The 12,460-nt window shown below is 39.6% G+C and overlaps 1 protein-coding gene across 1 annotated transcript in view; it reads right to left on the minus strand.

Annotated features, from left to right (window-relative positions):
• Positions 1–4,821: 4,821 nt before the first annotated feature.
• Positions 4,822–12,460, minus strand: part of TXLNB (taxilin beta) — a 31,637-nt gene continuing 23,998 nt past the window's right edge. Inside the window, exons 8-10 of the mRNA XM_037518786.2 lie at positions 8,111–8,203; positions 6,809–6,904; positions 4,822–5,568 (exon numbers count right to left, since the gene is read on the minus strand). Coding sequence (XP_037374683.1) covers positions 4,822–5,568; positions 6,809–6,904; positions 8,111–8,203 — 936 coding nt within the window. The remainder of the gene's footprint in view (positions 5,569–6,808; positions 6,905–8,110; positions 8,204–12,460) is intronic.

A 12,460-nucleotide genomic window follows, 5' to 3' on the forward strand; every position in this document is an offset into this window, starting at 1 on the left:
TGTAAGTTTTATCTTTTTACTTTTTCTTTTATATAATAGCTATCAGATTGAATCTGATAAAGACCCACATCTCTTTTCTCTGTCCCTTTTCCTCTCTTAATGTAAAATCTTCTTGCTTGGCTTCTATGGTTTTTCTGTGTTACTTGATATAACCTGCCATTAATTGACTGTCAACTCTGAAATGATGAGTTTTACACCTACGTGTGTTTTAATTATGACATGAGGCAGTTGGATATCACAGTAGTTCACTTCAAAAAAATTCAAAGTTGATAGATGTTGGTGTTTGTTAATAGAATCTGAAGCATTAAAATCCAGCAGGAAGAGAACTTGCACTTGGATTTAGTGAACGTAAAAGGACAGAATTAAATCCAGGTCAAATTTTATATGTGTGCGTGTGTTTGTGTGTGAATGTGTGTGCAATCACAACATGAAACAGCAACTAGCATTTGTAGAACTTCTATTAGAGTATTCCACCAATGAGACCGCTTCAGGTAATGAGGATACAGCTTATTAAGGTCTAGAAAAAACTTTTATTACCATCATTTATAAATACTTCTGTGAAATGCCCTCATGGTTCATACAACATTAACTTTAATGTTCAGTTTCTAAAAATGAGAAAAAATTTAACCTCTACGCCCTACTTGCCTCCTAAATCCTAATTGTCAGTTTATGATAGGAACAAATTTTAGGAACCAGAGTCATCATTTTTATTTCATATCTCCTTTTGTTAAATTCTTTACATTTTAAATGATTTTAATTTTCCCTAGATACTGGATTTAGGTACTGGTTAGAGGAGAAGGGGCAGAGGCAATTTACTTAAATGATTTCTGTCCTGTAATTTTTTAGTCTTATTGAAAAGCAGCCTCGTTTTCCTTCCAATGAACACATATATGCTTTTGTTATAGATTATATATTTTTGTCATCTCAAAAAAAGACCCATTTAAAAGATGTATATAGATACACATTTTGCAAAGAGGAGTTAAAAAATCTTAAGAGCAGAGTTTGATCTTTTTCTCCACTTGAGATAAGCAATCCTCTTCTCAAAGCATGCTGGGAAATGGCTCATTCAAGGAGGTCCTCTGGGATCAATGTGGATGGGGAAGAGAGAATAACCAAGAGATCCAAGATACTGCAGGTCTTGTTAGAGAAAATTCTTGGAGCAGTTAATAGAAGTGGGTAGAGGAGAAATGAGCTGACATCTTCTACACTCCTCTTGACTCTACACCCCTTCAGAATATTCCAGAGAGGACACATGTCAGAGAAACCTGTGACAGCACAGTTTCCTGTGAGGCCAGCATGTTCGTAGGAGACCAGAGGTAGAGGGGACAGAGGGTCTGGGTTTTGCTCTTCTGTTAGCCCTGGACAGTCATATTCTCTCTATCCCTTTCTCCCTCCTTCTCTTACTCTCAAAATACAGACACACCCCCCTCCCCCAAGACTTTCAGTGTTTATTCCATGTATATTTTACTCAGAGACCAAGAATTCAATCAACAATAGAATAAAAAAATCACAGTCTTTTAAAGTATTGTTGAGACATAGAAGTAATAAAAGTAAAAATAAATATGAATGAAAATAAAATAAAGCCACTACTAGAGCACTTGTGAAGAGGAGGGCCTTTTCAATAGAGGCACACATTTAGAATATAGCAACAGCTCTAGGGGTTCTGGAAAGTAAATTTGGCATCTCTAGAAAGAGTCCTATGAACTTGATAAAGAAGAGAAATTCTTGCTTCCTTCATATCTTCTGAGCTATAGTTATAATTAGTAAGCCTAAATATTAACACAAATGACTATATTAAAACATTCTTTGGATATTAAAATAATCCCCCCACAGCCTATATTAAGCTTTGCAAATTTCAGACAAATTCATGTATCTGAAACTCTGCCCAAGAGATCCATGGCAGTGAGTAATATGTTGCTATACGAGCTTTTTAGATGGGGAAAAAAAAAAAAACCCAAAGAACTTTGGGTGTTAAAATACTTGAATTATTGCATTTCGGCTCCTCTCCCATCTGTCTCGCTAAACATTCAGCCTGAACTACTGTGATTATCTGCTCTTCTTCCATTCTTGGAAGTTTGGCCTCTGTAAACAGGGGGAGAGGAGACCTTGCTGAATTGTTATGGTGACTATTTGGCTCTGAATTAAATGAATGTTTAAATCACTAAGATTGCCATTAATGTTGAATTTGGCTAGGAAGCCTGAAGTTATAATATTTTAAGCCTCCAAAAATATGTAGGTTCTCAAGTAGTGACAGGCCACTTACCTATTTTTTTCCCATGGCTAGCATTTTTTATTACCCTGTCTCCTTCAAATTTGATGCAGTTTACAATTCTTGCAGCATATGGTTGCTGCCTACAAGCACTTTGTGTGCCCTGGCAGACAGCCACGTGCAGCACTGAAGAATGATTTTCTTGGGTGAGTGGTAGGGAATCTTGCTTTTATCCATTTTTCTACTTGGAGTTGGACTTTTAAGATAAGGCAGAGCCTTAGATCTTTTTTTCTTCCTTCCCTTTTCTCTCCTTTTCTCCTTCCTTCCCGCTCCCTCCTTGTTTCTTTGTTGCATTTTTCCTTTCCCCAGATAGTCATTTATGCTGTCAGCATTACTAGAGCTTGTTGTCAAGCCATGATAATGTAATCATCATGTAGGCATCCCCAGGTGTTTCTAGCTTTTGCTTTCTGCATTCTCACCTATTTTTCAAGTCATTTTGAGTAGGGACCCATTAGTTCTTCGTTTTGTGCTTCTGGTTGTAGAGAATTCCTCAAAGCAGAAAATGTATTGCCTTGTAAGCCTCATCATTCATATTGAGACCCTGTGTGTATTTCTGTTTTGGAAAAATAATAGCTTTTACTAAGCAATAATTGAAACAATGGCTGGGTATAATTCCAGTTACAAAGGAGGGGTTTGGAAAGAAGGAACACTGAATACTCTGAGTGTGGGGGGGAGAGGAGGGGAGGCAGTGACTGCAGAGGTAGTGGGGAACCCTCTGGAGAGTGTGGAAGGATCAGGGAGGGAACTGAGGAGCTGGCAGGGCCAGGCAATGCTGTCTCTGACCTGTAGCACAAGAGGCAGGGCCTATCACATGCCCTATCCTCCATCCGCTTGCTCCCTTTCCACTTCCCTGTAGGAAGCTATGGATAGGCTACTTCACTATTTGAGGGGTTGCAAGTGGGCTGAGTTTAGGGGGAGAAACAGTGGGAAGAAGTGAGCAGTCTACAGCTGTGACTCTTCCTTCTCCTGTTAGGGCCTTTTGTGGGCATCTTTGGGTCCCTGCTCTTTGCACAGACTTACAATGTAGCCCAACTTCTGTTCTCTCATTTGATCAATTGTTTTAATTTTATTGCTTTACCATTGAGTTACTTATTTTTGCCCAATATTTGTGGCCTAAATACTTGTATTTTGAACCAATTTCTGATTCACAGAGATTTAGTCTGCTATAATCCCAAGCATAAGAGATAACTTTCTGATTAGTATCTAAATATTTTGCATAAAGAGAAACCTAAAGTGGTGTGGGAGAGAGTAGGCCACCCAAACTATACCACTTTGGCATGTAGATTGCTTTGAGCTGAAGGCAATTAGGACCTGCAGACTCAGGAAAGCTTTTCTCCACCTCTTCCTTAACTGTCTAAAATGATTTGGATCCCTGTAGCAGGAAGAGAGAAATCACAAATAATATGAGCTCGATGTGGTAGGCAATCACAAATAATATGAGCTCGATGTGGTAGATAGGGGGTGGGGGGGGGGAGTAACTTAACAAGGTCTGTTTGTTCAAAGTCCTTTCTGTGTCCCTTTGTCTCGGCAAGGCAAGGCAAACATTTGCTAATCAAACATTTGCTCTTCCTATCTTCCTGTAAATTGTCTTCCTCCTCTTGAAGCCACAGAACCCTATCTATTTCTCCCTGGCCCAGGATGGTATATGACACGTAGTCATATAGTATTAACATGTGCTTAACCACTTATATGTATATATTCACATGTATGTGTGTATACCCACACATAAGCACATATACCCATATGCACATATACATACACAGTTCTCCCTTTTCCACAGGGGGATATTTCTCAGACCTCCACTGGGTGCCTGAAACCAGAGAGTACCAAACTTTTTATATATTATGATTTTTTTTATACATATGTATGTACCTATGATAAAGTTTAATTATAAATCAGGTACAATAAAATATTGACAATAATAGCAGAGGAATTATAACAATATAGTGTAATGAAAGTTTGTGAATGTGGTCTCTCAAACTATCTTATTGTACATCAAATTTTCAGACAGTATTTGAAGTGGATTAACTAAAACTCTGGAAAGTGAAACAGCAGATAAGGAGTGACTACTGCATACATACACATATACACATATATGAATATATAGTGTATGTAAGACTTCAGTGGAATCTGGACATTCATTACTTACTATGAAACTTATTAAACTATATAGGGAAATAAATAGGACATCATGTTTTCAGTATTTATGTATTGTAGTGGAAGTCTTCAAACAGTAAATCTTAGTGTTCAGCAAGAAAATGAATTAAGTACTATCTTAATGGCAAATTAATATAAATTTGCTATCCATGTTTTGTTGCCATTTGGGAAAATTATACTATCAACCGGTGTTAATGAGAAAAGCTCCAAATCAGCTATAAATTGAGAATAAATAGCAAAGGCTGAATGTGCTCTGCATAACATTTAAAATGTCTTGATTCTAATTTAGTCTCTTCCATTAGACATTCCTAGCCCTAAATGCCTCTTTCAGAGGACCATCTGTTGTGACGAAGAAGCAACTTCAGGAAGGGCAGCCTCCCAAGGTAGGCTGAGGCTTAGTCTACTTCCAGATGGGTGTCGACCACTTTGGGCAGTTGGGGCAGAGTTGAGGATGCTGTTGGTGGCCCCTCTGCTGCTGCTGGGGCTTGCCTATGGGGCTCACATCTAGGTACCCCACCTGGAATCTGCTCTCCTGCCAGGGGTAGTAGAACAGAACCATTGGCCTCCATCACCTGTTGGGGGGCCTTGGCTGGGGACTGTGGGGTTTGACTGGAAGCTTCTGCCCCTGGCTTTTGGGTCTGCTGATCACCCTGTGCTCCATGGATTTCTCCTTGGGACTCCTCTGGGGGCCTAGTGGCCTCATTGCCTCCTTGAGCCTCAGCCTGAGAAGTTGGGGGGGAGAGGGGGTCCTCTGAATGGCATGAAGGGCTCACAGGGGGTTGTTCCTGCTCCCTGATGGCAGAGTCACCACCCCTTGAAGGACTGCTGAGTTCCAGCTGGAGTCCTTTGGACTGGCCTGGGGTAGGCTCTGGAGACTGAATCACCATGAAGGCTGTGGCTAGACTTTTTACAGCATTGTGGACACTGCTGGCTTCCTTCATATCAACCTCTTCACCCACGGGAACTGTCGACTCTGCCTCTTCCTCGGAGGTAGGCTGACTTTGGTCGTCCTGTTCGGGCAATTTTGCTTCTCTAATTTTTTTGTAGAGTTCATTTCTCTCTTGTTGTAAAGCTCGGCAGAGGTTCTCTAACCTCCCAATTTTCATGACGAAGCACTCGTATTCTTTAGCTCTCAATGCTTTCTGTGATTTGAAAACACACAAACACACAGATAACACAACATGAGAAGCAAAATTGCCAGCATGCTCTCAGGAGACAAACAGAACCATTTGTTCAGGAATTCATCTACCAGGCTGTGGGCCTGGCCACAGAGGGGTGACTCACGTGTCATGGACAACACTGCTTTTTTTCATTGTGTTCTTTACTCTGGTTAGAATTTTAATCATTCTGGTAGAATTTAGGAATGAAAAATGGCAAAGCTTCCCTCTGCTTCAGTCCAGGGCCTTTAAAATGTTAAAGTAGATGAATTTTCTGCTTCCAAGATTTAGAAGGCATAAGCAAAAGCTTGTGGCAAAATGAATGAGACGGCCTGGGACTTGGCTGTCAGTAATGCCTTATATTTTGTAGATTAACTGCCAGATGCTGATCCAGCAACCATTTGATCTATGTTGATGAATAATAAGCACATCTCTTTGGAATATGTTGCAATTTGGGATGAATTATTAGAACAGTAATTATAAGCAGAGAAACTCACCGTGCACTAATTCATGATGCTGGCTGCTCACAATGCTCAATTCTCCTTTTTTCCCCCTCAAGAAATGGCAATGTGTTTGAGCGTGAAAACATTCCTATTTGTCTTCTTCCTTCACTTCCTGTCCCCCTCTGTGCTATGTCATGCCCTTTAAGACTTTTTCCCATTTGTTTATGTGGAGAGAATTTCACCTGTCAGCTCTGCCTCCCATATCAAGGCTCATGTGTCTTTTTCTTCATACTCTCAAAATCTGGTCAGAGTCTGACATAATATCTGTATTTAAATGCCTCTGGGAGGAATTAAATGCTGTCTCTCACATCTGTAAGATAGAACATATCCTAGGAGGTTGGTGTCTTGGTGTCCTGGTGTCTTTTCTCAGGAGGTGCAAATCAACTACTTAATTTATCTTATAACTGTGATGTGCAAGTCAGACCCTTGTCCTTCCCTTAAGGAATTCACAGTCCAGCAGGCATGGAGCTGCTTTGGGGACAGCTTTGGAATCAACAAATAGGCATGGGACATAGGGAAACAAAGTTCTTTATGAGCCTGCACTTGATTGTAAATGACTTTTTCCTTAATTATGTTTTTATTACAATTTCATCTATCACTTCCCAGAAAAATTCAGTTCTTTCTCAAAGGTAATCGTTTGTGCTTTTAAGTTAACATTATTTCCTAAATATGACTGCCTTGGCTAGACAGGGGAAAGGAAGCTAAGAGACAGGCTTTCTTACCTCCTCAATCATGTCCAGCAGAGCTTTGTTGCAGTTCTCAAATCGGGCTTTCCACATGGCCGTGTCCTTCTCCAGCTTCTTCATTTTTTTAGTTGTCTACAGAAATCAGAGTGTTCTAATGTTATTCCTGAAGAGTTACTATATCTAAGAAACTATTAGTTTCATTTGTGACATCAAGAAAAGTCTTGTGTTACCAGTTGCTGAAAACAAACAAAAGTTCGATGTCAAGGAAAAAGACTGAGTGGGGAGACTCAAGATTTATTTCTGAATCATCTAGGTCAGTGGTGAACAGGCTGATCTACAGCAGAGCTATGCAGGAAAAAGGAAACTACTCATTGCCATGTTGCTTTGTCGTTGCTTTTTCCTTCATTTAGCATGAAAATGAACTTTATTGCCTCCCAAGAAGATAGTGTGCAATTTAGATTATTTACTTTATTGATAGAAGGCTAACAGTGAGAAAACTGGCCAGTCTTTTTAGCCATTAAAATGTTGATACTCTGGGCACATCTGAGAAGAAATCACACAAAGGCAGTTTCTGTTTTCTTGGTCTTCACATTTGTAGAGTGCAGTAGGGTTCATGAAATGTGATCACATATGTTATTCATTTCATCCTTGAAACAGTCCTGCAAGAAAGGTTCCGTTTTCACCTCTACTTTATCAATGGGGGTACTGAGGTCAGAAAGGAGGAGTCACCTTTAGGCACTCTGTTTTGCTTCTGCTTTTTCCATTCCCATTGGAGGCGTCTATGTTCATGGGTTCTACCAACCTTTATATCAGTTCCCTGAATCCCAGAATGCAGAGCCCACATATAAGGAGGGTTGACCATAAATTGTATTTGGATTTTCAACCCTGTATATAGGAGGGCAGGCAGCTTTAACATCCGAGCTAGTCAGGGGTTGACTGTACATCATGCCACATATCTTTCCTTCTAAGGAACCTGTAAAATGGTATTTTCTACTCTGACATTCTACTTTTGCTTATTTGCATAAAGTTATCTAGATTAGATATTTTTTGATTTTAGTATAAACATGATGTTAAATTTTTTGGTTTGTTTAGAAAGAGTTATCCACACACTAGAAAGAAGAAAGTATTTTTCCTCAGAATAAGAATGTATCCTAGTGCTTTTGGACTCTTCCTAAGAATAATCTAACAGATACTTACCAATAAAAAAATACAGCCCAAATCTCATTTGCACCTATAATGTTTCATTACTTCATGAAGTGTACTGAAATATCTTAGAGAAAAATGAACCCAAAAGAGAATTGTCTATCAAAGTAGAAAATGTCAATATTTCATACTCACTTTATCCATTTCCTGTTTGAAAGTGGCAAACACCTCATTGCTTTTTGTCAGGGTGCCCTGGAATTCTTCAAACCTCCCAGAGTAGAGAGTAAGCTGTAAACAGGGAAACTTTTAGAAAGCTTCTGGAACAAAGCATCATGTCATTGTTCATCATTTGAGACGAAAAATGATTTAAGGGAATTCTCAATACAATGTTAATAATATTCACTGCTTTATTTACTATGAAATCAACCTAGGCCAGTGACTACTGTTTTCTCTCACACTATTATGCTGGCATGAGGCACGGCTGACTCAGGTGTCATAGTTCCTCTCTCCTTCTGGAGCAGGAAGGGACCCAGGGGTCGTCCACAGTACCTCTCCTGCCAGGGGCAGAAATAGAAACAAACCATTCTAGGTTTAGTAATAACAATAATTGCCCCAACATGTCACTTTTAAAAGGATTGATCAACACACACATTCTTTTGACTGAGCACTAAAATTTAATTGCCAACACTCAGCATATAGGAAACAGAAATGTGTCCGGAATTATCCGAGCAAACTTGTGAGGTTTGGTTGGGGAACAAATTCAATTATAATAGTGGTTGCAGAGGAATCGCCTCTCATCCTGTATAAATAAGGTGAGGACATCTACATTTAAAGACTATGATTACCCATCGTTAACAATTTACTCACTGATATTTCCCCTTGGGCAGCATTTTATGTCTGCATTGTCAGAAATTGCTGACTTTCCATGTCTTCTATCATCTTCATCCTTATTGATCCAATGAACACTCTATTTGTAGTGACAATTGTATCCCATTGATCATCTCTGACGTTTACTCTGTTGCCTTGGTTTGTATAATTGAAAGTCAGGCATCTCTCTCCTACGTGGGAATCAAGCCCCAAACCGGCAAGCTGTTGTTTTATTACTAAAAAGTGACTTCGATCTAGGGAAACATAACCTGCCCTTGACATTTCCCTTGCTGAGAACAAGAAATGGGGACTAGCATCTTCCTCTCCTCCCATAACTTTAAAGACATTGTAAAACCAAAGGAAATGTTTCCATGGTATACAAAATAATTTGTGATAGGCTAGTTTTCAAAGTTTAAAATTTAAAAAAATTATAATGTTGATACTTTCCAAGAGGAACTTGTTTAAACATTATTATATATGGGGATTTGAGGTGTTTCTATTATTCTGAGTGACTGATTATTAGATTTTGAAAGCACCTTGAAGACAACAAAGATAGACCAAGGAGGGTCGTTGCAGAGAAAGCCTCATGTGACAGCAGGGCAATGGAGAAGGCAGTATTAATTCAGCTCAGGGCCATCCTTCTGTAGCTCTGGGAGTTCTCTGCATTCATGAACTAGAGCTGAACAGGATCTCAAGATCATCTTTTATAGTGGTCCTTAAATTCTTCTATAATTATACAGAAGACTATATATATTTAAGACTATAGACTATGTGTGTGTGTATGACTCCCTGTATCTTATATTTTGTGATATCAGTCATTACCTATGAAATAATATGGAACTTCCTTGACTAACGATAAGGTTATATTCTGATAAACCCACCTTAAGCTGAAAATACATTTAATACACCTAACCTATCAAACACACAGCTTTGCCTAGCCCACCTTCAAACAGGCTCATAAAACTTACATATTCTACAACTGGGCAAAATTCCCTAACACAGAACCTATTTTATAATAAAGTGTTGGCTATCTCATGTAATTTATTGAATGTTGTGCTGAAAGTGAAAACCAGAATGTTTTATGAGTTCTCATCATTAATGTAACAGTGGTAAGCACACCAAGCCTGAGGAATGTTGGAAGAATTGAACTGAGATTAATCGCTGGGGGGTGCATCACTGGTTTCTCTCTCTTTTGATGAGGCTAAAGTCCAGAAGGCTGTTTCCCTTCATGATTTCAAGGCTGACTCGAGCTGTGGCTCGCAACCACTGCCAGCATCATCAGAGATCACTCTACATAGCTTTAGCCCAGGAAAATATCAAAATTCAAATTTCTCTGTGCAATTTCTACTGAATGCACACCTCTTTTGCACCATTGCATAGTTGAAAATAGTTAATTGAACCATCATAAGTTGGGGGCCATATAAATTCATATTAGTTCATATGCTAATTAATTGTAAGCATTTTTATTAACATTATTGTTGTCACTAGACTGTGAGTTCAATTAGGCAGGAATTTTTGTGTCTTTTACTAATTACTATATCTTCAACACTCAGAATCATGCTTAGCACTGAGTGGAGACTCCATAAATATTGGTTGAATTAATTATGGTTATTATGGACCAGGCACTGAGCTAAGTGCGTTGCATACCTAATTTGAAAACAAACTGCATTTATTACATATTCATTTTCCTTTTAAAAATTAAACAGGAATAATTACCATCCATAGTTGCTGAGTGAGAACTGGTATGTCAAAGTCCCCCTACATTTAGATTGTAACTCCTGCCTTGTATGCTGCTATGATCTGGAAATGCTGGAAGGAAATGGGCTTGTCAAGGTTGGAGAACTTCAGCTTGGGATCATTGCTCCATCACAGAATTCTTATTTTATTAGCAAGGAAATTTAGGCCGAGGGAGGCGAAGGTGAACTGCACAGGGCCAGGCGGCTTCTCAGCAGAAGAGCCAGAACTCTGACCCTGACACCTGGGCAGATTCTAATATTGAGGGATAAAGGAGGAATGTTAGCAAATCTAGAAACCCTGGTAGTTGCTTTTTCCAGTTTGAGGGCCTAGGGGTGGGAACATCGCTCACACCTGTGTGTTTCTATTACACAGGCCATTAAAGGCTTTCTGATGCTGACTGAATGGATTACTAATGATATTAATCTATTCCCAAGTTCATGATCTTTATCATAGAGGGGTAGAGACTGATTGTAATGGATGATGTGAACAATGAATAGCTTCAAGTATTGTCTATTGTACCCCTCAAGATTCTGCTTTGTAAATCGGACAGAAACCAGAATCCCTGGCTTGATTCTCTGGACACCCCCAGTTAGGAGGCCATGCCTCTTTCCTTCCACCTCTGCCTTTGCTAGAAAAGCCACCTATCCCATGCTATGATGGGTTCTGTGATTGCCTAAAGAATGACCTTGAATCTATAACTATAAAATTTAGAGTTGTCACTCTGGGTCCTTTGGTTCTATGAATAGTCAAAAACATTATGGTTTCAACTTCTATGTTGTTCATATTTTAAAACATTTAATGTATCACTGGGGGGAAATAATCCATCACTGCAATCAGTACCCAGATCCAAACAGTATGCTTTAGAAAGCCTAAATATCAGTGTTATGTGTATTTTTGTCTATGCAGTAGTATAATTTATGATTTTAAGTTTCTTATTTTTCTCTTCAATTTTTTTACAATGAACAAATATTCACTGAATGTTTCCATTCATACATTGAACAAGTTTTTTTTTTTTAAGTATTCAGCAGTCAGTGCATGAACATTTACAAGGAAATTACCCACATCTTAAGTTAATGCTGCCCAGCTTGGAAGCTTTCTGGTTTCTTCACCTGCTCTGAATTTGCTTGATGTGACTCCCAGTTCCTTAGTGCTGGGGCCTTATTTGGGGAGGGGAGCTAGACCCCATCTGCAGCCCAGGGCAAGGTGGCTCTCCCGCAACTCACAGAATGCTTGTGGAGGGAGCAGAGGCCGTGGGGGCCTGGGAAAGATGTCTAGGTCTGACATCTCATTGCATGAGGCTTTCTTTTCGAGCTTGAAATGTGAATTTCTGTAGTCTAATCAGAACACACGTGACATTCTGAAGCCAAATCAAAATAGTTCCCAACTTGTCCACTATTTTAAGTTACTTGTCATCCTTTGAGAACATAAACACTTGGGGGCTGACACTATTTTCTAATTTCCTTTTATTATAAATAAATCAAGCAACAAAGGACATTTTTAGTATTTACAGTTTCAGACAATGCGTCTAAACAGTTTAGCTTTGCTTTGACTTTGAGAAGGAGGACATGTGCACTGAGAGGAAGGGACCTGGGCACCAGCTTACTCAGGTTGACCATCTGGTGTCACCATTTGCATGTCAACAAACCTTTGACTGGATGTTGTTGATGCAGAGTGTAGGGTAAGGTAAAAAGTATCAGTTTTTCTGCCTGAATGCATGCCTGATGGTGGGTACCTGAAGCAGGGCATGGGCATATGTAGATGGGATACACCTGGGCTGAGACTGGGTTTATAAGGGTGGTGTTATGGGGATGCCAGGAAAAGACAGCAGAGAGAGCAGAACCAGGCCAGCAGAGCAAAAGAGAATGGGAAGAGCGAAGCAAGGCCATCAGAGAAGGCCGAAGAGCCCAGGAAGAGTGAAGACTGGCCGGGGACTGGGTGGCC

Source organism: Talpa occidentalis, unplaced genomic scaffold (genome assembly GCF_014898055.3).
Source record: "Talpa occidentalis isolate TD23 unplaced genomic scaffold, MPIMG_talOcc4v2.1 talOcc4.2, whole genome shotgun sequence".
NCBI classification, from domain to species: domain Eukaryota; kingdom Metazoa; phylum Chordata; class Mammalia; order Eulipotyphla; family Talpidae; genus Talpa; species Talpa occidentalis.